Genomic DNA, 24,780 nt, shown 5'->3' on the forward strand with positions numbered 1-24,780 from the left:
GTGAAACCAAGCTAATATTTTTAATGTAGCAAAAAGATGACCCCTGCTGTATATTCGAACAAGTGGCTAAATGTTTGGCCAGAGGTAGGTTTTAATTAACTTAAAACTTCCCATCTCTTGTGCTTTTTGGAGAGGAGAATTAGTGCCACTGCAGCCAAAGGTACAGTACAAATAGTGAAGTAGTAAGAGGCCGCAGTACAGATATCTAGAACTGCAGGTTTGAAGGATGATAGAAATATGGATGGGCTATGCCAAGGAGGGATTTAATAGGATTTAAAACTGAGCAGGGACTGGATGCTACAAAGTGGGTCAGACTAAGCACAGGTGATGGATGAACAGGACTTACTGGAAGTTAAAGGTTATTTAACTAACAAGGATTTTTTGAACATAGTTGCACAATACTTAAAAAGGCAGGAAAAGGCAGCTTTTCAGACCTGATATGCACAAATGTTGCAACATACACAATTGTTTGAACTCATGTATATGTAGTTCAAGATACATTTAGGGAAACTGTCCATGATCTTTCCATTCCAAAAATTGCTTTGCTAGCTTTGTTAATTTACCCAAAGATGTGACTATTGTACAATATACTCTCCACATACACACAATTCTGATACAAATGAAAACACCTGACACAAGGAAAATCTGACATGTTAAAGTTCATTTTTTTTTAAACATTTAATAATTGGTTCCAAAATTGACACTCAGCTGGCAGTGGTAATATAGAAATTATTGTAACGGGCCAAAATGGGACACAGCCTTGTTCACTGGACCTTTTCCATATATATATATCATTTTTCAAACCTACAAAAGTACTTTGGACACATGGGAAATGTTAAGTTTACAATTCAATGGAATATCCAGCTGTACAATTTCTGATGCTCAAGTTCCACCCCCTACTCTGCCCACCAAATGTTTAAGATAAAAATATAACCCTTTTCTGTAACAGTGACATGTATTACATCTTGAAAAATTGTACTAAATTTGGGCTCTTATGAAGGCTTTAATGGGTGGAAAGTTCAAAGAAAATTTCTATTTACAGTTATCTACAGACAGGTGCAGAAACAATGACTGTACTGCAACACTGAAGCAGTTTTGAAATTTCCCTGTCCATGGTATGTCACAATGGCTTAGGAATCTGTCAATCATCCCACCCTACATCATTTCAGAAAATTTGCATTAAATTATAAGTGTATGATTGTACCAGAATAGCAGTGCACACCAAATGGTTCAGTAGCATACATCAAGCCTGCATGGTACTCCAGCCTTTTCAGTTAAAGCCATGATATACAAACGGCTGTTTCCACTTAATCTATTGTACATTACATGATGCAGTGTGTTGTGCTCCCCCCCCCCCCCCCAATATTTTTAAGTATGCCCAAAATGAAGGCCAGAAAAACAATTAGCTAGAGAAAGATGCTTATTTAAACCATAAAACATCAAGAAAATACTTTATAGCAATAGATTCAGAAATGCCAAAAGCGTCTGTGCCAAAATACCTAAAATTTCCTAACAGAAGGTCTGTTCATATTTGACCAAGTCTAAACTAATTTCTAAGGACAAACACAGATAGACTACGGTTATGATGCATTTGATTTAATCCATTTGATGAGTTGACAAATACTCAAGCGTCTCATTATACATGGATGTTTTCTTTCACTTAACATTTCACCCTTATTTGTGAAGAGAAAATTTTACTGCAGTTCATTTCCCAGAAATTGAGAAACTAAATTCTGAAACAATCATTGAAAAATCTGTGCAAGTATTTAGGGGCTTCACTGGGAAAGGGGCCATTACTTATAATATTTCAGCATTGTTTTAGTAGTGTTATCTATTTGGCTAGAAGTTATGATTTTTATCTACAATATTTAACAAGTAAATCACAGGCATATTTAGTAGTTTCAATTGAAACACTTTTCCTGAAAATACAGTAGTATTTGAAGGATTAGTTTCTCTGCATCATGTGTCAGGAAGCCACCTACCTACAAACAAACAAAAGTATCTACAAACCTTGTAAACAGAACTGCGTCATTTAGAACATAAATAATTCAAAATATTAACAGCCAAGTAGCAGAAATTAAAGTATCAATGAGGCAGGGCCTGAAAAACACCATCCAGAAATCAAGAAAAACTAAATGTTCAGCTAACACACTGCTCAGGACAATTCTTAAAGTTGATTTTTCATCCTCTGTAACAGAACAGATCCTCAAAGCAAGTCATTTTTATACCAGGTTGGTGTGTCACTTTGAGTTCCAAAAGCACCCGTAGTCTGGCAGAAAGCTTAAAGTATCTACATTCTTAGTGTGTCTTCTGCTGAAGTCCCAAGACAAGAATATCTCGTCAATCACACAGTGTAAAAAGACCCAATTTTCTTTTCTTCTTGTAGCTCATTAGATCTAGTGTTAAAATTCTACACTAGAGAGATGTTTCCAGACTATGTAGTGGGCTCCCTGGGGTTGAAGAGGTAGCAGACTTGCTTGTGTCGGTTGCAAGATGTATCCCACTGTCAACAGCATTGTTGTTTTCATTGGGAGATAATTTAGGTGAGGTATCATGTTTTGTCGGTGGGTCATCTTCAGTTTCACTTTCATCAATAAGAGGGATGTTAGTGTCAGAATCTTCTATTCTAAATTCCGGATGGGTCATAAAGTTGTGGATTGAGCTGCGAGATTCTGGTTTCTCTAATCCTTCATACAAGGAACTACGGAATGCATTCACCACTCTGAGCTGTAAGAAAATATGTACAATGTCAGTTGTTTGGCAAAGTAATATGGATAGATCTGATGTTAAGGAATGATTTAAGCTGTATTGAGTTGAAATCCACAGTCACATAGCAACACACGTCAAGTCTGTATCGTGCAGAATGCAGTGGAAGCTTGGAGAACTGGAAAAAACTTGACATTTTAGAACAGTAAATATATCTAGAAACAAAGCATGTCATATTGCTGTAAGCACTTAAGCTGATGTACCATAAAATACAAACATAGCAGTTAATGCAGCAATACTTACCAACTCCCAAGATTCATGAACCTCACATTCTTGAAGATCAAAAATATTTAAAAATGCAAGAGCTACAAAACAGGATCACCTCATGCGTGGGATTAGGATGCCACTGACTATGGATAAAGAGCCAAAGCCAAGATAAACATAGCATTAAGAAAATGAGACATGCGAAAATCCTAAGTAGCAACCTGTGTAAATGTTCTTGTATATGCCCAATGCTATTTACACCAGATTTAAACCAACCCAACATGGTATTGGATTGTAAGGTGCTATTCAAGTTATGATCGTGAACATACTGATGACGAAAACACAAAGTCCAACAATTTCCATTTGTATGCCATTTTTAATGACAAATTTTAAGATGCTGACACGTTCCTTGTGGCCAAAGATAGTTACTCTCTGCTACTCCTGTCCTTATTCTAGTGAGATCATCTACTGAGTGAGATCTACTGAGCAAGGAGAATGGAGAGATTGTAGTTTTTTTTAAAATAGGAAGAAACAATGATTGCATGAACCTGGAATTCAAATACATTTATAAATGCATAGTCAACAATGTGAAAACCCAGGATTATTCCATAAACTGCAGAATTTAAACTGATGGAGAGGGGGGGGGGGGGGGGGGGGGGGGGGGGGGGGGGGGGGTGTTGGTACAGAATATTTCAAGCAAAGCTCCCTCTATTCCTTCCTGGTACTACAACTAACTGGATCATAAAATTTCCTACTGCATTGCAACATTCCCCGTCTTCTTGGTTAAGACCTCATTGCTAATTAGCGCATGTACGCATAATCTATTCAGATGCAGTAGGAACTTTGCAGTTTGAAATTATTATAAATTCAAGAAATCTGGCAGCTAGGTTATTTACTGGATTCAAACTCAGGCCTCTGAACTGAAATGATATGTTCCTTTAATCTTTCATTTTTAAAAGTAGATTGAATATATCTATTCACAAATTCTAGACAACTTCAGGCATAGCCTTTACTTTTCAGAATTAAGCACTTAATAAGATACAAGAGTTACAAGACTGACTACATTCCAGGATAAGGATTTTACACAGGATGGTTAAGCACAATTCCATTGAACACAAACAGTTTGCTTCTTCTTGGACACAATATTCAACTGATGCACAACAATGGAATGTTGTGACACAGGCTCGAGCAGAATAAACTAGACACCTTAAAGATCAATACAATTCAAAAATGTAGTTGATCCAAGTTAGCTTCAAAATATGTTAGATCCAGAAATATGTCTAATGCAGGATGGTGTAATTTTGTTGTCTTTGATCTACAGATTTGCTGGTTTGTGCACCTATAATGCTTGTAATTTAATAACTCAGGCACATAAGGCAGGGAAAGAAAACCTTGTGGATGAGTTTCAGAACATATTTTTTACATGTCAAATGCTATAAAAAAAAGCTCAATGTTCAGTTTAATAGGTAGCCCTCTTGTTGCTGTAACAGAAATGTGTAGACCTAGAAAAAGAAGCACACAACATCCACAGTCCAGCTTTCTGAATCTGATTTAAGTTCAAAAGAGGTTAAAAACCTATTGAGTTAACGACAACAACAATGTATTACGGTTTGTCAAAAAAAGGGCACTTTGCAGAAAGAATCTTAAGTATGGGCTTATACTCAACCATTTACACAGGCATTTTTGAATCTTAATCCAAAGAAATGGAACTACAAAAAATTTGACAGGAACAGACTTTCAGCCTTGATAGGTTTTTTTCTGCAAGTTTCACGCGTTCTCTAGCCTTCAAAAAAAAAATAAATCTGAAGGCTTGGTGACCACATTTTAAGAAAAGCTGCATGAACAGACTGAAACAAATGAGGTTTGGAGGGTACTAAGAGAGAAAATGAGAAACGTTAGGCATATGGTTCAGGAAATGTTAATGTCATGCACTAAGAAACAAACTCACACCCCACAGTAGTAGAAGCAGTGGTGGCAGCAGTAAACACTACATGTGTAGGGGTAGAAACATTTGTTACATCATGGTGCTGGCTGGCGATGGAAGGTTGCCGCCTTAGAGCTCCCTGAAAGGAAGTTCCAGTCTGGAAGGCATTCACTACATCCATCTGCAAGGAACCAGAGATTGTGACAGCTTGTTCAGAGAGAGAGAGAGAAAGAGAGAGAGAGAGAGAAAGGGAGAGAAAAAGAGAGAGTGAAATAGAACGAGAAAAAACATCCAATCTATATTACATAAGAACAGAAATTATAACTAAAAGGCAAGAGTTTACAGGATAGCAGTAGAGTTACAGTTAATAAAAAGCAGTCGGCTGGGACAATCCTGGCACAGTCCTTTTCTTCCATTATTAAAAAGTGGATGGTTAAATGCTGCTTTTATACCTGAGTTTGTATTCTATTCAGACCTCTGAACCACAAGATCTGACCATGACGTAATTCTCTCTCTGCATGGTCAATTTCTTCAATATCCTCTTCCAACTCGTCCTCTGGAATTTCTTCTTTTTGTGTGCCAAGACCAGCTTCTTTGAGAAACTTTAAGTGGCTTGTTGGAATTGTAGCAATCAACTGTAACAAAGATATGTGTTTCAAATGGACTGAATTTTCCCATACTTCAAAGCATGTATGCACCATTGGACTCAAACTGTAGAAAATCAGACATTTCAAAATATAAGTCTTAAATACTCAATTTGCAATGTATTTAAACACTTTAGCATATAAACCAGTTGCAAATTTTATCAAAAACATTTTTAGAATGGATCAAACACCTTTATTTTTCAAAATGCTGCTACATTTTGTTCATTTACTCTTCTATTACTCAGTTTGAAGAATTCAGTTTCATTACTCAGTTTGAAGAATTCACTTAGAATCATAGAATCCCTACAGTGCTAAAGGAGGCCATTCAGCCCCATCAAATCTGCGTCAACCCTCTTAAAAAAAAAAAGAACCATACCTGGACCCACTCTCCCTATAACCCCATCTAACCTTTTGAACACCAAGGGACAATTTTGAATGACCAATTCACCTAACCTGTACATCTTGGACTGAGGGACAAAACCACAGCATCCTGAGGAAACCCACACAGACACGGGGGAAGCAAACTCAGTCACCCAAGGTTGGAATTGAACCCAGGTTCCTCGCTAACCGCTGCCAACATGCCACCCACTTACTCAGCTCAAGTCAGATATACAATCTGAAGAATTGATCTGCTCCCTCCATCAATGGCAGCAGTGGATACACCAATAACCTACCAAGGCTCCTTTGACATCATTTCCAATCACATGAACTCCACCACCTGGGGAACAAGGGCAACAGGGACATGGGAACACCAGCTACATGTTCTCCAAGTCACTCACCATCCTGACTTGGAACTATATTATTCATTCAGTGTCGCTGGTCAAAATCCTAGAACACCCCATCAGCACTCGGCTACATTCATACCGGACTCTGGTAGTTCACCATTACCATCATCCACATTCAGTTTGAGGTGGATAATAAATGCTAGTATGCCCACATCCCATGAATAGATAAAAATGTCCAACTGAAACTTTGAACTACCGAACATAAACATTTCACAGAACTGTCACTTTAGGCTGTTTAGCATATGGCCAAATCACTGGCTTTGAAAACAGACCAAGGTAGGCCAGCAGCACGGTTCAATTCCTGTGCCAGCCTCCCTGAACAGCCACCAGAATGTGGTGACTAGGGGCTTTTCAGAGTAACTTCATTTGAAGCCTACTTGTGACAATAAGCAATTTTCATTTTCATTTCATTAGCAAGGTTGTAGTGATAACCAATTGAACATCTATTACAAAGTTTGCCAATTTACTTGGCTAATTTATAACAAAGTGTCATATGTTTTCATAGAATCCCTATAGTGCAAGAGGCCATTTGGCCCATCATGTCTGCACCTGCCCCTTCAAAAGTAGGCTCTATCCATGCCCACTCCCCCATCCACCCCACCCTATCCCCATAACCTAACCTGCACATCCCTGGACACCATGGGGAAATTTAGAATGGCCAATTCACCTAACCTGCACATTTACAGACTGTGGGAGGAAACCAGAGCCACCCAGAGGGAACCCACGCAGATACAGAGAATGTACAAACTCCACACAGACAGTGACCCAAGGCTGGAATGGAACCAGGATCCCTGGTGTTGCAAGGCAGCAGTGCTAACCAACATGCCACCCACTTACTCAGTTCAAGTCATACACAAAATCTGGTGAATTCGCTAAGTATTACCTGCTAACATTAATGTTATGCAATTTAAATATTTACTCCCTCCATCAATGGCAGCAGTGCACACCAATAATCCATTATGGCTCCTTTGACAGCACTTAGAACATAGAACACAGCACAGTACAGGCCCTTCGGCCTTCGATGTTGCGCCGACCTGTGAAACCACTAAAGCCCATCTACACTATTCGCTTATCATCCATATGTTTATCCAATGACCATTTAAATGTGTGAAGGTTCAGTTAGAGTGCTCGAGAGTTACAAGTTAGCTAGGAAGGACCTAAAGAGAGAGCTAAGAGCAGCCAGGAGGGTACATGAGAAGTCTTTGGCAGGTAGGATCAAGGATAACTCTAAAGCTTTCTTTAGGTATGTCAGGAATAAAAGAATGACTAGGGTAAGAGTAGGACCAGTCAAGGACAGTAGCGGGAAGTTGTGCGTGGAGTCCGAAGAGATAGGAGAGGTGCTAAATGAATATTTTTCGTCAGTATTCACGCAGGAAAAAGACAATGTTGATGAGGAGAATACCGAGATACAGGCTACTAGACTAGTAGGGCTTGAGGTTCATAAGGAGGTGGTGTTAGCAATTCTGAAAAGTGTGAAAATAGATAAGTCCCCCGGGCCGGATGGGATTTATCCTAGGATACTCTGGGAATCTAGGGAGGAGATTGCTGAGCCTTTGGCTTTGATCTTTATGGCATCATTGTCTACAGGAATAGTGCCAGAAGACTGGAGGATAGCAAATGTTGTCCCCTTGTTCAAGAAGGAGAGTAGAGACAACCCTGGTAACTATAGACCAGTGAGCCTTACTTATGCTGTGGGCAAAGTCTTGGAACGGTTTATAAGAGATAGGATTTACCATCTGGAAAGGAATAATTTGATTAGGGATAGTCAACACGGTTTTGTGAAGGGTAGGTCGTGCCTCACAAACCTTATTGAGTTCTTTGAGAAGGTGACCGAACAGATGGATGAGGGTAAAGCAGTTGATGTGGTGTATATAGATTTCAGTAAAGCGTTTGATAAGGTTACCCACGGTAGGCTATTGCAGAAAATACGGAGGCATAGGATTCAGGGTGATTTAGCAGTTTGGATCAGAAATTGGCTGGCTGACTGGAAGACAAAGGGTGGTGGTTGATGGGAAATGTTCAGACTGGAGTCCAGTTGCTACACAAGGATCTGTTTTGGGGCCACTGCTGTTTATCATTTTTATAAATGTCCTGGAGGAGGGCGTAGAAGGATGGGCGAGTAAATTTGCAGATTACACTAAAGTTGGTGGAGTTGTGGACAGTGCAGAAGGATGTTACAAGTTACAGAGGGCCATAGATAAGCTGCAGAGCTGAGGTGGCAAATGGAGTTTAATGTAGAAACGTGTGAGGTGATTCATTTTGGATACATGAACTCCACCACCTGGAAGGGCAGCAGGCATATGGAAACTCCAGCTACATGGTTCATCTCCGGTCACACACAATCCAGACTTGGAACTATATTATTCATTCAATGTCATTGGTCAAAATCCAAACACCAAAATTCCCAAGGTCGAATCCTGCAAATGGCTGTTAATTGTATGAGCATCAATTGTTCATGGTTAAAGCACTTAACCAATTGGAAGTTAGTCGTACCATCTAACACTGAAATAGTTTGTTGTAGAATGCCAAAATAAAATTCATAAATTAGATATATGTGGACCTAATAAAGTGGCCCCCAGCAAGGTCTGCAGTGAAATCAAAACTCAGCAAAAGCAAAGTTAAGACAAAAACTTAGATGAAATGCACCAACAGTCTGAGCACAATTTAGCTCAAGCAGTCCATACTTACCAAGCCAACTATTGTAGTGTCTTTAATTCAGCTTTACTCTGACAGGCAGGATAAGGACAAGGAGTGTTACACTATGTTAACTCAAATGCCATAAGCCACAAATTATTTTCATTAGTAACTGACCTGCTAATGGCACATTGAAAACAAAGCCAAGTTCCTCTGCTCCTCTAATAAACACAAGACAACTTTTCCCAAATCAAGATGCTTACCTGTCCCCATAGTAGTGTTCCCATTCCTAGAAAAATACACCATAGCCACTTATCAGCTGTTAGCTCAGTGCAGCTAAATGGCTTCCCACCAAATTGCACAATAACGATCTGGAAAAAGAACAAATTTGGAAAGCTGGGGATTGTGACCAAAAGCCAACCCAGTCTAATATTTAACAAAAAATATTTTGAGGATCAGCACAAAGCTGTCACTTACCTGTATTAAAAATGTTCCCAGTACAATACTACAAAATATCAGATTATTGAAAATTCCATCAAAAACGTTCCTTTCACCATGAATTTTTCGTGCATTCACTTCATTAAACAACTGCATCATGACAAATGTATTAAATACAATTGTGTAGTGTTCTGAAGGGGGGGCATGAAGTGGAGCATTTCGTCCATTGTCAATATCAAATATTTTTTCACCTGAATCAATTAAAAAATTACAGAATTAATAGAAAATTGTTAGAAATTACTATTTCCAAAAGTCAACAAGGAGTCATTTAACCAAGAATCTCTCCCTCCCTCCCCCCTCACAAACCACAACACCCCCATCTAAATTTACATGCAAGCTACAGATTGGCTATAATCAGACAACTTCCCTTTACTTCTGTCAAATAATTGGTCACTGCAAGTTGTCAAATAATTGGTCACTGCAAGTTGTCAAATAATTGATCACTGCAAGTTGAGTGTAAAATCCTTGAAATCCTTAGCAGTCAAGTTATCAATCAAATGAAAAGGGCAAGTAAGCTGTACCATTCATCCTGAGCTTGCCCAGATTGTGGGATGTAAAATAAGTAACTGTTGTGCTATATAACAGTATCGCAAATTCCTCCTGAATTTGTGCACAGTGTTCTCAACATTTACCATTATTCCTATTTTGCAAAAAATTAGACACGAGCCAACTTCCATTCCACTCAAATACTACAGGTCCTTGGCCAACAATTGTTCACAATTCAAATGCAGTTTGAAAATTCATATAAAAATCACTCGTCTACCCAGTCTTTCAATAACTGTCAAATAAGATTCCCTTCTGTTGGCTGTCTAAATCAGTTTTTTTTAAGTGCCCTGTTAACCACATCAAGAATAGTAGCTCCCATGAATTGCTTCGCTGTGGATAGACTAATTGGTCTTTCATTCCCCATTTTCTCACTCCTTTCATGAACAGCTGTGTTATGTTTGCTGCCTTCCAGCCTACAAGAATTTTTTGGAAGATGAAAACCAAAGCATTCACTATCTTTACAGAGTTCAATCTTAAACCCCTGATGTAGGCCATCAATTGTAGGGGATTGTTGGCTTTTAGTCACATGTCCAATCTCAGACTGAGACATTTATACCTTTGAAGTATTAAGTTACTGATTTTTACAAATTAGTATAAACTAAGTTCAAATGAAAGCAGATTGCAGTATTTGCAATCACGAATAAAATAATATTTTCAAAACCCTAAATCTACTTCGGTTAGGCACAACAGTCACTGACATTTAAAGGTTGATTAAAAATCTAAAGCTATTAAGAGGTTTAAAACCCTCTGCTTACCAGCAAACAAAAGTGTAAAAACAACAACAAGTTGGTAGACAGCATGACCCAAGATATTCTTCATCATAGTACGAGAGATGAGCGGTTTATTTCTGCCATATGGTTTCCGTAACAGAAGTGCTTCTGTGGGTGGTTCAGTGGCTAAAGCAAGTGATGCAAATGTATCCATGATCAGGTTTACCCATAGCATTTGCACAGCCTTCAATGGAGAATCCTAAAATTCAATTTTGAACAAATTTTAAAAATCATAATTGAACCAGTTCAAATGACGTATCAATTAGTAAGTGCTGATAAAATAATCTGCAAATATTTCAGTTCTGCATGAAAACAAAGATAATGGTAGAACAAATGATAATTTTGTTTCTAATTCAAACAGCAAATCCACAGGATCAGGTTCGCTTGCAGTAGTTTTGCTTCCCATTGGGTAACAAGAGCTCTCCAAGATGCAGCAGTTTCCTTCAAAACATTGATGAATAATATGCAAAACCTAGAACTCTCCATTCCCTCAAATCTATCTGCACACTTTTCTTTCTGAAAACATTTTATTTAAGCATTTGTAATTTTCAGTTTAACAAATAATTTTAAAACAGCCAACATAACATAACCAACTAACCATAACTAACAACCAACTAACGCCCCCCTCCCCGCTCTAGCTCCTAACTACCCATATTAGATTCCTTGTATCTTATTTTACACTGCCGCGCCTCATTCCCCCCATTCGCTTTCAGCTGACATTCAGTTTTCCTTTAAAAAAGTCGATGAACGACTGCCACCTGAGCAAACTCCTGAATTGAGCCTCTCAAGGCGAACGTAATCTTTTCCCACCTGAGAAACCCTGCCATGTCACTAACCCACACTCCTGACTTGAGGCTCCGAGTCCCTCCATCCCAGCAAAATCAGTTTCCGGGCCACCAGGGAGGTAAAGGCCAAAACATCGGCTTCTGTCACCACCCCTCTCCCCCGGATCCTCCAATACCCCAAATATTGCCATTCCTGGACTGAGTCACCCTCCCTTCCAGGATCTTGGACATGACATCCGTAAATCCCTGCCAGGATTCCCCCACTTCGGACACACCGATCTGTCTTCCACTTCTTCAAAAAACCTACTTATCCAGGCCAGAGTTATACGAGCCCTACAAACCACCTCAAACTGGGTCAGGCTAAGACTGTCACACGACGAGGATGAATTGGCTCTTCAAGGCCTTTTCCCATAGGCTTCCAACTCCCCTCCACCTCCCCGATAGGGACCCCTGCCCACTCCCATCAACTTGGCACCACAGTGGCATGGTGGTTAGCACAGTTGTTTCACAGCACCACGGTCCCAGGTTTGATTCCCGGCTTGGGTCAGCGTGTGGAGACTGCACGTTCTCCGGGTGCTCCGGTTTCCTTCCACAGTGCAAAGATGTGCAGGTTAGGTGGATTGGCAATGATAAATTGCACTTAGTGTCCAAAAAGGTCAAGTGGGGTTATTGGGTTACGGGGCTAAGGGGATAGGGTGGAGGCATGGGGCTTAAGTAGGGTGCTCTTTCCAGGGGCCAGTGCAGACTCGATGGACTGAATGGCCTCCTTCTGCACTATAAATTCTATAAAAGTCCCCAGACCCTGCAGTCCCCCGAGGAGGTGACGAGGAAAGCTTGGAACCTGCCTCCAGACAAAGTCCCGTACCTGCAGGTACCGAAACCAGTTTCCATCCGGCAACTCAAGCGCGTCCTCTAATGCCTCAAGGCTCGGGAAGCCCTCCTCAAAGAAGAGATCCCCAAATCTCAATCCCTGCCCACTGCCATTTCCTAAAGCCCCCGTCCAGTCCTCCCAGAACAAGCGCCATTGTCCCCACACCCTCAGGGCTACTACCACCATCAGGCTTGTGGAGTACCTAGTAAAACACTCACCCTCACTCAACTCGCACCCTTGCAAGATGCCACCTCCAATCACTCTCACACTGACCCTTTCCCCACTACCCACTTCCTAACCATAGACATTGGCGGCCCAGTAATAGTCAGTCAATAAAATTCGGAAGGCCACCCCCAAGCCCATACAAAACCAGAGATCGCCACGTTCATCTTACTGAAAAAGCCTTGGGGATAAAAACTGGAAAACAACCTCAGGAGGACCGTCACCTTCGCAGTTTGTACCCTCCCGACCAACGACAGCAGGAGCATAACCCACCTATGGAGGTCTCCTTTCATTTGCTCGATCACCTTGCCCAGATTTAACTTATAGAGCTAACCCGAATCCACAGCCACCTGGATCCCCAACTACCCAAAACTCTTCACCACTAAACGGTAACTTCCTCAGTCTCCTCTCCACCACTAAATGGTAACTCCCTCAGTCTCCTCTCCTGCCCCAGTGTCTGGATCGCAAACACCTCGCTCTTACCCATATTCAACTTGTTGCCCGAGAACCGACCAAATTCTTCCAATATCTCCATAATTCCAGGCACCCCCCCAGGGAATGGGACGACTCATCGCCAGCCCAACTCATCGCCAGCCCAACAAAAACAGTACAGTCAACAGACTTCTTAACAGCGCTCTGGAGTGAATGGAATCTATTTAAACCACCAGACTTCTTAACAGCGCTCTGGAGTGAATGGAATCTATTTAAACCACCAGACTTCTTAACAGCGCTCTGGAGTGAATGGAATCTATTTAAACCACCAGACTTCTTAACAGCGCTCTGGAGTGAATGGAATCTATTTAAACAATTTAAACCTATAGAAAACAAAGGACATTTTAACATATTTTTCAGTAAATAACTTTGTGCTTATCGTCTGAATAGCTGAAATTGACAAACACCAGGGTTATGGAACATGCGAGCGACAAATGTGAAATTGATTAGGTTCAGATTTGGTCAGTTGACTGTTTACTGTATATTTCTCAGTATTTCATAGAATTTACAGTGCAGAAGGAGGCCATTCGGCCCATCGAGTCTGCACCGGCTCTTGGAAAGAGCACCCTGGCCAAGGTCAACACCTCCAAGCTATCCCCATAACCCAATCCAACACTAAGAGCAATTTTGGACACCAAGGGCAATTTAGCATGGCGAATCCACCTAACCCGCACATCTTTGGACTGTGGGAGGAAACCGGAGCACCCGGAGGAAACCCACGCACACACAGGGAGGATGTGCAGACTCCGCACAGACAGTGACCCAGGCTGGAATCGAACCTGTGACCCTGGAGCTGTGAAGCGATTGTGTTATCCACAATGCTACCGTGCTGCCCCAGTAAATTGACTATTTAAAAAGTGCCCAATATAAAAACGATTGTATTTAACCAGAGACGGACGGAAAACACAATACAAAAAACAGTAACTTACAATTAACAGCGTCTATTTCAATAGAGCCCGACAGTAAACAGTCAACTGACCAAAATATGTTAAAATGTCCTTTGTTTTCTATAGGTTTAAATTGTTTAAATAGATTCCATTCACTCCAGAGCGCTGTTAAGAAGTCTGTTGACTGTACTGTTTTTATTGGGCTGGCGATGAGTTGGGCTGGCGATGAGTCGGCAGCAATGAGTTGTCCTAGACCCCCCCCCCCCCCCCCCCCAACCCCACAGGTCTGTTATGTAAAGGAGCAAATCGTCCGTGTAGAGCAAGACCCTATGCTCCACCCCCCCTCTCACTATCCCCCGCCAGACATTCTATGACGTCAGGGCCATTGCCAAGGCTCTTACGGCCAAGGCACACAGTAGTGGAGAGAGTAGACATCCCCGTCTTGTCTTCCTACACAAACTAAGTATTCTGACTGGACCCGGTTGGTCCTTACATTTGCCACTGGTGCCTGGTAAAGCAACTGGACCCAATCCACAAATCCCTGTCCGAACCCAACCTTCCTAGGATATCCCACAAGTACTGCCACTCCACCTGATCAAAGGTCTTTTCTGCATCCATGGCAACTACCACCTCTACCTCACGCCCCGTAGCGGTCATCATTATAACATTTAGGAGCTGTCTAACGTTGGATGTCAAGTGCTGTCCCTTCACAAATCCCATCTGGTCCTCCCCAATTACCCCGGTACACAGTCCTCTATACGTGTGGCCAAGATTTTTGCCAGCAACTTTGTATCTACATTCACGAGAGAGATCGGCCTATACAATCACAGCTCTCGGATCTTTATCCCGCTTCAAAATAAGGGAAAACCGAAGCCTGCGTGGTGGGGGGGGGGGGGGGGGGGGGGGGGGGGGGGAAAGAGAGCACCCCCAGCTCCTTGTACTCATTCCAGGAGCAGCCCCAGCAGCCCAGAGAACTTTTTTGTAAAACTCGACCGGGTATCCATCAGGTCCCGGAGCTGATTGAACCTCCCCAAGCCCGATTGGGCCTCCTAAGCCTTCTACTCAGACTTATAAGTCGGCTATAAAATTCACGAAACAAGTAATTCACCCCCAATTTCTCTCGCCACCTCCCGTTTCCTCAGTTGATGCGCTAACATCCTACTAGCTTTTTCCCCATATTCATACACCGCCCCCTTTATCCTCCTCAGCTGTCCCTCCGCCTTACTTGGTGACAGGAGCCCAAATTCCACTTGCAGTCTCTGCCGCTCCTTCAGGAGCCCCTCATCCGGAAACTCCGCACATCTCCTGTCCACCTGTAAAATTTCACCTACCAGCCTGTCCAACTCCGCTCATTCTGTCTTCTCCCTATGGGCCCAAATAGAGATGAATTCCCCCTAATACGTAACCGCCTTCAGTGCCTCCCATGCCACCCGAGAGATCTCACCCGTATCATTAATCTTTATATATCCCCGAATAGCCTCCCTCACCCGCTCACTCACCTCATCTTCCGCTAGCAGCCCTACATCTAATCTCCATTGCGGCCACTGGGCCTTTCCTTTGCTCACTTGCAGGTCTACCCAGTGTGGGGTGTGGTCTGACACCACAATTGGTGATTATTCAGAATCCACCACCTCCGCCAGCAGCGTTTTGTCCAGCACGAAGTAGTCTATCCTGTGCACATGGCAGAAGAATGAAAACTCCAGGGATCCACCCCTCACATGCACTCCATAAACCCCCGCAGCTCTTTGCCATTGCCGACACCTTTCCAGACCTGGGACTCGACCGGCCCAGTCTCGGATCCAGGACCGTGTCGAAATCTGCCCCCATAAATCAGTCAGAGAGAGTCAAGATCCGGAATCTTCCCTAGCACCCTCCCAAAGCACTCGACATCATCCCAGTTTGGGGGCATTCCATTCATGTTCACCAGCACCACAGCCATTCCCTCCAGCTGCCCGCTAATCATAGTAAGTCTACCTGCTGGGTCTGCCTCTTTCTTGCCCACCTCAAATGCCACCTTTTCGTTGACCAGAATTGCCATTCCCCTCATTTAAAAATCCAGTCCCAAATGGAACACCTGTCCGATCCACCCCTTCCTCAGTCTAACCTGGTCACCCAACTTCAAGTGCATCTCCTGCAACATGGCCACGTCTACCTTCAGTTGCCTCAAGTAATCGAACACAGGGTCTCTTTTGACCAGCCCATTCAGTCCGCGAATGTTCAATGTGACCAACCTGGTCCAGGGGCACCCTGCCCCTTCCCCTGTCAATCAGCCATCATCTCTCCTAGGCCAGTCCTTGGCCCATGCACCTCACCTGGCCCACCCTCCGGCAGCTACAGTTATCAACTCTTCTCCACCTTGAAAGTCCTCTCACCATCAGCACTGCACACCTTCTACAGTGCCAGGAAGGCAGAACGAATTAGAGACGAGAGGTACTTATTTCCAGCTAACTTCAAGCATTGCCAGGAAAATTCTAATAAAACAAGTAAAAAGTAGTGTCTCCAGAAGAATTATGTTTGGTGGAAGACTAAGTGGAGTAATTCTTTTATACACAATCTAAAAAAAAACTGAACATATCCAAAAAAGCACTCATTTTTGAAACTCATCGATCGTTAGCATGGAGCGTGCGGCATCTGACCAACACTATCTTTAGCGCAGAAGCCTAGTTGTTGTGGCTGCACTGGTTGAGTCTTGCAAACCCTCATCTATAAGCAGCATTGCAGATGGCACCACAGATTGCCAGTACCCTGTACTTACCATTCTGTGGTACATCTTACTTTCTAGCTATTTTATTTAATTTAGACTATAGTTAGTCTAGACGCCATCATAATGCAAATAGGCCCATCTGAGCACAGTTGGCCCCAAGGGTTTCACAGAGTGGCATGGTGACACAATGGTTAGTACTGCTGCCTCAGTGTCAGGGACCCAAGTTTGATCCCAGCCTTGGTTGACTGTGGAGTTTGCACGTTCTCCATGTCTAAATGGATTCATAGAATTTAGTGCAGAAGGAGGCCATTCAGCCCATCGAGTCTGCACCAGCTCTTTTTTGAAAGAGCACCCTACCCACGCCCACACCTCCACCATATCCCCATAACCCTGTACCCCACCCAACACCAAGGGCAATTTTGGATACTAGGGCAATTTAGCGTGGCCAATCCACCTAACCTGCACATCTTGGACAGTGGGAGGGCAAACACGCTCACAACGAGGAGAACGTGCAGACTCCGCACAGAGAATGACACAAGCCGGGAATCGAACCTAGGACCCTGGAGCTGTGAAGCAATTGTGCTAACCACCATGCTACCAGGATTTCCTCCTGGTGCTCCAGTTTCTCCTCGCTAGTCAAGATGTGCAAGTTAGTGATTGGTCATTATCAATGCACGGCAAGTGGGCCTCAGTAGAGTGCTCTTTCGGCGTGTTGGCGCACTCGATGGGCCGAATGGCCTTGGTTGTGCACTGTAGGGATTCAATGATACTCAACCTGTGCATTACACCCATGTGACAGCCTTGTAGATTTTCTGGAAAACATCCAAAATTAACTTGATGGTTTTTGAACAAGCAGCTAACTGGCCTAACCAAGTTTCTTATTTTACAGCATCAGAAAATACAAGTCTCAGATTTCCTCGTGCTTGATTTAACTGTTTGTATATCCCACGGCTACTATCAAAGCAGTGATGAACCAAAGTCCACTATCCCAACAATGCACAGAAGCCCTCTACATGGAGATCAATGTTGAGAGGTAGCAATGAATCATAAGCCTCAACATCCAGTTTCCAACATGCCACTGATGGCATCCACTTCAATTTGTTTTGCCAATCTTAGTCAAGAAATAAGAAAAGGGCTCAATCAATTTTGTATGAAGGGAAGGTGACAAGACTGTCAAAATGAAACTTGATCTAAGGTATTAGTCCCATCTTAGAATTACCACTATTGGGTGGGTAATTACTATTGGGTGGCAATATAGCTATGATCAGGAAGTGGGTGGTGGGAGGAGGGACCGTAACGGGAGCTTGTGGAGGCGGCTTCATGCAAGGGCACCAGCCTGGGGCGTTGATAACAGCGCCTCTTGCCATTTCCCGCCGGCACGGTACTCCACCAGCTCCGTGGGGTGGCAGCCTCGAGTGTCTGGGAGCGGAGGGAGCATCGTGTGGTCTCCGATCGTAATAATCATCGGTTTGCCCAGGAAGGATGGATGGAGGGTTTTGGGAGATAGCAGACAGCATGGGATTGAGAGGAGGTTTTAGAGGGAGCTTTCCAGTCCGAGGGAGCTGGAGGACAAATTTGGATTGGAGAGGAGAAACAAATTTAGGTACCTGCAGGTGCGGAGCTTCTCACGTCAGCAGGTTTCACCTTTCCACTCCCATCACCAAGGGGGATACAGGACAGGGTAGTTTCCAGAATGTGGGTGGGAGAAGGGAGGATCTCAGCCATTTACAAGGAACTCATGGGGGCAGAGGGGACACAGACCGAGGAACTGAAGCGCAAGTGGGAAGAGTAGTTGGGAGGAGAAATAGAGGATGGTCTCTGGGCGGACGCGTTGAGTAGAGTCAACGTGTCCACAACATGTGCCAGGCTCATTCTGATACAATTCAAGGTCGTTCACCGGGCTCACATGACAGTGGCCTGGATGAGCAGGTTCTTTGGGGTAGAAGATAGGTGTGCAGGAGGGCCAGCAAACCATGTCCACGTGTTCTGGACATGCTCAAAGCTTAGGGGATTCTGGCAGGGGTTTGCAGATGTCATGTCCACAGTGTTAAAAACAAGGGTGGCAGTGAGGTGGCGATTTTAGAGTGTCAGAAGATCTGGGAATCCAAGAGGAGAAAGAGGCAAACGTTCTGGCCTTGCTTCCCCGACAGCCCGGAGACTGATATTAGCAGCTTGGAGGGACTCAAAGCCCCCGAAGTCAGAGTCCTGGCTATCTGACATGGCTAGCTTTCTCTGCTTGGAGAAAATCAAGTTCACTTGAGAGGATCAATGTTAGGGTTCGCCCAGAGGTGGCAGCCATTAGTCGACTTATTTGCGGCAAATTAACAGTCAGCAGAAGTTAGCTTTGTTTAGAGTAAGGTGTTAGTAAAAGGTGGGACCTGTAAGGGAGGAAGACGTCTTTTGCTTTATGTTTATAAAATTCATGTAAATTGTTTATTTTGTTGTTGCAGCAAAACCATAAATACCTCAATAAAATGTTTATTAAAAAGGAATACATTTTACAGCCATCTTAGAATAAGTGACGGCCATAAACCTTTCCATCACGTTTTAGTTGTAGGATGACATCCATCATTCCATCACATGGGTGATCCCTGCTCAAGGACCTGGATGGTCAGTAAACACCAACAAGATTTGTCCAATGAAGAGTCAAGAATCAGCTTGAAATCTTTCAGTTTGATAAAAGAAATGTTCAAGAAGCAAAAAGCTTCACAGCCAGTATAAAGACCAGAATAGCTGCCACTATGTACAACTTTCCCTAGGATAAAGATGAGCAGGAAAGTAAAATATACAGAATGTGTTCCCAGAAATGGAACAGATCTTCTGCAGACATGGGCTGAATGTCCTCCTGCACCCTGAGAGAATTTCACCTCTATCATGACATTGCATTTCAACCCTTGGGACAAGCCGTAAATATTTTTTTTTAAATTCACAAAAGCTTGCTGCTGAAAAAAATCAATTGGGACAAACAGAGTAGGAAAACACCCAACACTTTTGATCATGGACAATGAAACAAACTCATGACAGGGTGAAGGGAAGAAGATGTGGGGAGAGAGAAAAAAAAGGTAGCTGAGCAAAGTTCCATTGCCCTTTGACCAGATCAAGTCATTATCAGGCTTATTCTGGTGACTCAGCTTTTGCCTAACTGTCGGCCAAAAAACAGAACCCTCAACTACAGTTAAGACAAGGAACCATTAAACTGTCAATAATATAGCCAAAACTCATGGAACGCTTAACAAAGAGAATGGAAGAATCAATATGCGTTTCACAGGCGTTAAATATTCATACTCAAGTGTCTAGATTCCTTACTTTGAAGAATAATCTCCAAAAATAGCAGAGCACCAATGAAATTAATATTCTCATCTGAAACATGCTTTTCCAGAAGCCATTATAGAATTGCCCATATTCTGAGCATGTATAAAGATCCACCAGCATGATACAAAGTATTAGAAGCAATAATTGGGATGAGGAACTCCCAACATCCCAACTATTTCACTTAGATTTTTTTTTTTAAATATAAATAAATTTAGAATACCCAATTCATTTTTTCCAATTAAGGGGCAATTTAGCATGATCAATTCACCTACCCTGCACATCTTTGGGTTGTGGGGGCAAAACCCATGCAAACACGGAGACTGTGCAAACTCCACACGGACAGTGACCCAGAATCGAACCTGGGACCTCAGCGCCATGAGACAGCAGGGTTAACTCACTGCGCCACCGAGCTGCCCCTTCACTACAGATTTAAGATGAGCTGAAGGAAAAGGTTAATGTCACAAGGGGCCATGAATGCAAAACAGTGAAGGTGAGGTTTGGGGAAATGTTAGGTTGAGAATTACTGGAAGGCATTGACATAATGAGTAGATGAGGCAGAGACCACTATATTCCAAGGGAGAAGTAACTAAACTTTTAAATAAAAGGCCTAGGGAGCAGTGCAATGAGAAGAGTTTTGGACTGCTCAAGCAACCATCTGGCTCAGGCTTCATTCATGGAATATGAAAGGGTATTTGAGAGTTTGATTGTGGATTGAACCTATATGCATAATTGGGATGTTTACTAGTCTGGGTAGGCAATTATTTGGAGGACAAATTTCAACGGTTAGCAGAGCAACTTTCTGGCTTCAAAAATCTGAGATTAACCTAGTTACAACAATTTGTGTGGCCATTAAACAATTGGCAAGTCCGAGTCGTGATTTTTCATCTGTTTAAAGCCCAAAAGGATTTATTTTTGTTTTAAATTGAAGGGCTTAATAGATAATTATGCAGGAGAATGAGGAACTAGATAAGTGGACAAGGAAAATTGGTTCAAATTTATGTTTTTTATTATGAAAGCAAAGTTAAAGTAAAGTTATTCCTTTAAAGAATGGTTTAAATCTACTCTTTACTATCCATCCCAGGAAGGTATATTTACTTACATTTTCTGAAAGTCCAAGAGTTATACATTAAATGTCAAATAAACAATAATATTTTGCATACAAGCCATTTTCTTTACAAAATGTGGCATTCCTATTTGTGAAATTATAAGAGTTATAACCATAGTTCCAAGAGGAGTTTCTATTTCAACCAAGCAGTAAAAAATATAGATCAGGCCATTCATGGACATGAGCTGACCCAGCAAAGAATAGACTCCCTCCTTGTCTGAGCAGCACATGGTACATGATTTATTTACTTTGCAACAGCACCTATACCTTTTGCTACTGCTTACTGCTAGCCTAACCAGTGCTTCAAAATGCATGCATTAACTTATGGATGTTACTGGAGTTCAGAATCTATTTTTGTTAAAGATGTCTAGATAGGAGTGTACATTTATATTTTTTTTTAAAAAATAGGTGTTTGTGTCTAGTCAACTACTGATTAAAGTTAATTTCAAAGTGACGAAAATTCCATTTACCTGTGTGATACAAGCGCCAGTGAATGCCACAATCACAGCCACAACGTTGACAGTAAGCTGGAACTGGAGAAATTTTGAAATACTGTCATACACATTTCTGCCCCACATAACTGCTTTAACAATGCTCGAGAAGTTATCATCGGTTAGGATAATATCGGAGGCTTCTTTTGCCACATCTGTTCCAGCAATACCCTAGAAAGGAAGACAAAACAGAAATTAACCGTTGACACATTGGGATTACTAGCACTCAAATTAATTGCATATAGAATTCCATAATTTTTTAATTTACAGTGAACAGCTCAGATAGGAATACAAATAAAAATATTGCAAATACAAATGAACAACTTTAGTACATACCATAGCAAATCCAACATCAGCTTTTTTCAGTGCTGGACCATCGTTCGTGCCATCACCAGTGACTGCTACAACCTGTTTTCGTTCTAATACTGTGCTATCAATAATGCCTTGAAATGAAAATACAAGTGAAAATGCTTAAGTAGATCAGCAATCTTAAGCACAAATATTCCAGACAAATATATCAGTTTTATTTCATGTTCTTCCCTCATAGAATTTACAGTGCAGGAGGCCATTCGGCCCATCGAGTCTGCACCGGCTCCTGGAAAGAGCACCCTACCCAAGGTCAACACCTCCACCCTACCCCCATAACCCAGTAACCCCACCCAACACTAAGGGTAATTTTGGACACTAAGAGTAATTTATCATGGCCAATCCACCTAACCTGCACATCTTTGGACTGTGGGAGGAAACCAGAGCACCCGGGAGGAAACCCATGCACACACAGGGAGGATGTGCATACTCCGCACAGACAGTGACCCAAGCCGGAATCGAACCTGGGACCTTGGAGCTGTGAAGCTATTGTGCTACCCACAATGCTACCGTGCAACCAACCCACACCAGCCAACAAGGTGCCAGTATTAGAAATTTTTGAATTTGAAAAATCAATTAAAAACATTTAAAAAAAAAGAAATGGACATTTAAGAATGCCGCGAACCAACATAGAAGGACAATAATGCCTAATAAATTAAAACTAATAAACTAATCCCAATGTGTGTAATATTTACAAATCGAAGTTGCTGTTCCAGAATAAGTCCAATCTGGGATGGAGTGTCACTAATCCAAAATGGCCACTGCCGTATACATTAACCTACAGCCTGTGCCTTCCTGATCCAGGTTCTTCTGAATGACCACCTCGCAATCTGCCCGTGTTAATAATCCCTGGCATATTACATTCTCCCTATAAATAAGGAAGAATTTTCCTCACGTTCAATAGTTCTTAAAATTTAGGATATAAAAGGCTGCAAAGAGAATGATGGTTCAGCAAAGGTAGCCATTTGACTCATCCTGTCAGTTCTTTGAAAGAGTCTTCCAATTAGTCCCAGCACCGCTGCTTTTGAAATAAGAAACCAAAATGCAAAAATAAAACATGGTAGCAGGAATGGAAAAGCAGTGTTCAACAAAAGCAGGAGTGTAACAAATCAGCCATAAAGACCCTGACTGAAAATTTCAAAGCTGTACTTTTTGACAGTTCATTTGTCCTTTTAGTTGGCCCCAAACACCTTCCTGAATTCCACATCGTCCCAATTGGGGCCGTATACACTTAACAGTGCCACTAACCTCCTCCTCCGGCGCCCCCGTCACAACCACATATCTACCCCCCTGATCTACCACCACCTTCTCCATCTGGAAGCATACTCTTTCGCTGACCATTACCACTACCCCTCGAGCCCTTTCGGCAAGTTGAGTGAAACACCTGACTAACCCAGCCCTTTTCAAGTCTCACCTGGTCCTTCACCCTCAAGTGAGTTCCTGCAGCATTGCTACATCAGCTTTCAAACTTTTAAGATGCGCAAGCACCCTTGACCGAACCTCCTAACCCCCTCATGTTCCACGTGACTATCCTAACTGGGGGGGGAACCCCCCCCCCCCCCCCCCCCCACATTTCCTCTCGAAAAAACATCTCCCAGCATCAACCCCTCCCCCCTCGCTCACCTCATAGGCCTATCAAAACCTGCTAACCAGGCTCCAATGTCCGCAGCCCTCCTCTCACCTCCATTCACTAGCTGGCTTTAGAAAGCTAGCACAGGTGGCTCTTTCCTCACCCCCCCCCCCCCCAAATATACCGTCCCCTTCCACCCAGTCCCAGAGCAATAAAAAACAATCCAACCCATAATTAACTAAACTAAGATATAACCATCGCAACACATGCCAATCACCCAACCAATAACTTGAACTCTGTAACAATGTGAAGAGAAGTAAATTACAATACACATCAGTAAAAAGTTATAGCATTTATACATTTTCCAGCTCCCCAATCAGTCCAGTGTCTCTTCCAGCTCCACTCCTCACATCTGTCCCAAAACTTCTGCCCTCACGAACGCCTCAGCCGCCTCAAAATAAAAAAAAGTCTGGCATCATACGTCATCCTCAGCTTCGCCGGGTATACCATACCAAATCGCATCCCCTTTTTGTACAGTGCCGCCTTCACTCGGCCGAACGCCGCTCGTCTTTTTGCCAACTCCACCGTCAAGTCCGGGTAAATCTGAACTCTAGCACCAGCCCACTGCACCTCACGCTTCTGCTTCGCCCAGTTTAACACCTCCTTCATACAGTACTTATGGAAGCAGATAATTATTGCTCTTGGCAGCTCATTCATTTGTGCTTCGGCCTTAATGACTGATGAGCTCAGTCCAGCTCGTACCGGGAAGGGTTCTCACCCTCCCCCATCAGCTCCGCCAACTTCTTAGTGAAGTACTCTGTTGGCCTTGGACCCTCTGTCCCTTCGGGCAAGCCCACAATTCTCAGATTGTGCCGCCTAGAGCTTTGCTCGGAGTCTTCCATTGACCTCCACCAATGCAGCTCGTCCCCCGTGGAGGTGAACTGGTCGCTGTGCTACGACACGGTCTCCTCTACTTCCTTCATCTTCTCGCCTTGCTTGCTCACCTCGGCCGGTGTCTTTGCCACAGCTACTTTCACCGGGGCGATTACCTCCTCTACCAATGACTTCAATGCAACCGCCATCTCCTTCCTCAAAGCCTCAATGTGCCTCGCAAACTGCTTTTCCAGCACCACCACCATCACCTCGGTCATCTTCTCCACCGTAAGTAGTGCGGCCCCACCATGCGTCCGGCCTCCGCCATAGT

The 24,780-nt window shown here is 42.8% G+C and overlaps 1 protein-coding gene across 5 annotated transcripts in view; it reads right to left on the minus strand.

Annotated features, from left to right (window-relative positions):
* Positions 1 to 646: 646 nt before the first annotated feature.
* The window catches only part of atp2b1a (ATPase plasma membrane Ca2+ transporting 1a), a 145,816-nt gene continuing 121,682 nt past the window's right edge, over positions 647 to 24,780 (minus strand). For 2 of the 5 annotated variants that reach the window (XM_038780988.1, XM_038780989.1), the window contains exons 15-21: positions 21,977 to 22,083; positions 21,620 to 21,811; positions 10,757 to 10,970; positions 9,435 to 9,646; positions 9,221 to 9,328; positions 5,347 to 5,529; positions 2,416 to 2,727 (exon numbers count right to left, since the gene is read on the minus strand). In XM_038780988.1, the coding sequence (XP_038636916.1) occupies positions 2,416 to 2,727; positions 5,347 to 5,529; positions 9,221 to 9,328; positions 9,435 to 9,646; positions 10,757 to 10,970; positions 21,620 to 21,811; positions 21,977 to 22,083 (1,328 nt within the window). Of the gene's footprint in view, positions 2,728 to 4,918; positions 5,076 to 5,346; positions 5,530 to 9,220; positions 9,329 to 9,434; positions 9,647 to 10,756; positions 10,971 to 21,619; positions 21,812 to 21,976; positions 22,084 to 24,780 lie in introns of all 5 variants that reach the window. The other 3 variants (XM_038780992.1, XM_038780991.1, XM_038780990.1) reach the window with 3 other exon arrangements.

Source organism: Scyliorhinus canicula, chromosome 20 (genome assembly GCF_902713615.1).
Source record: "Scyliorhinus canicula chromosome 20, sScyCan1.1, whole genome shotgun sequence".
Lineage (NCBI taxonomy): Eukaryota > Metazoa > Chordata > Chondrichthyes > Carcharhiniformes > Scyliorhinidae > Scyliorhinus > Scyliorhinus canicula.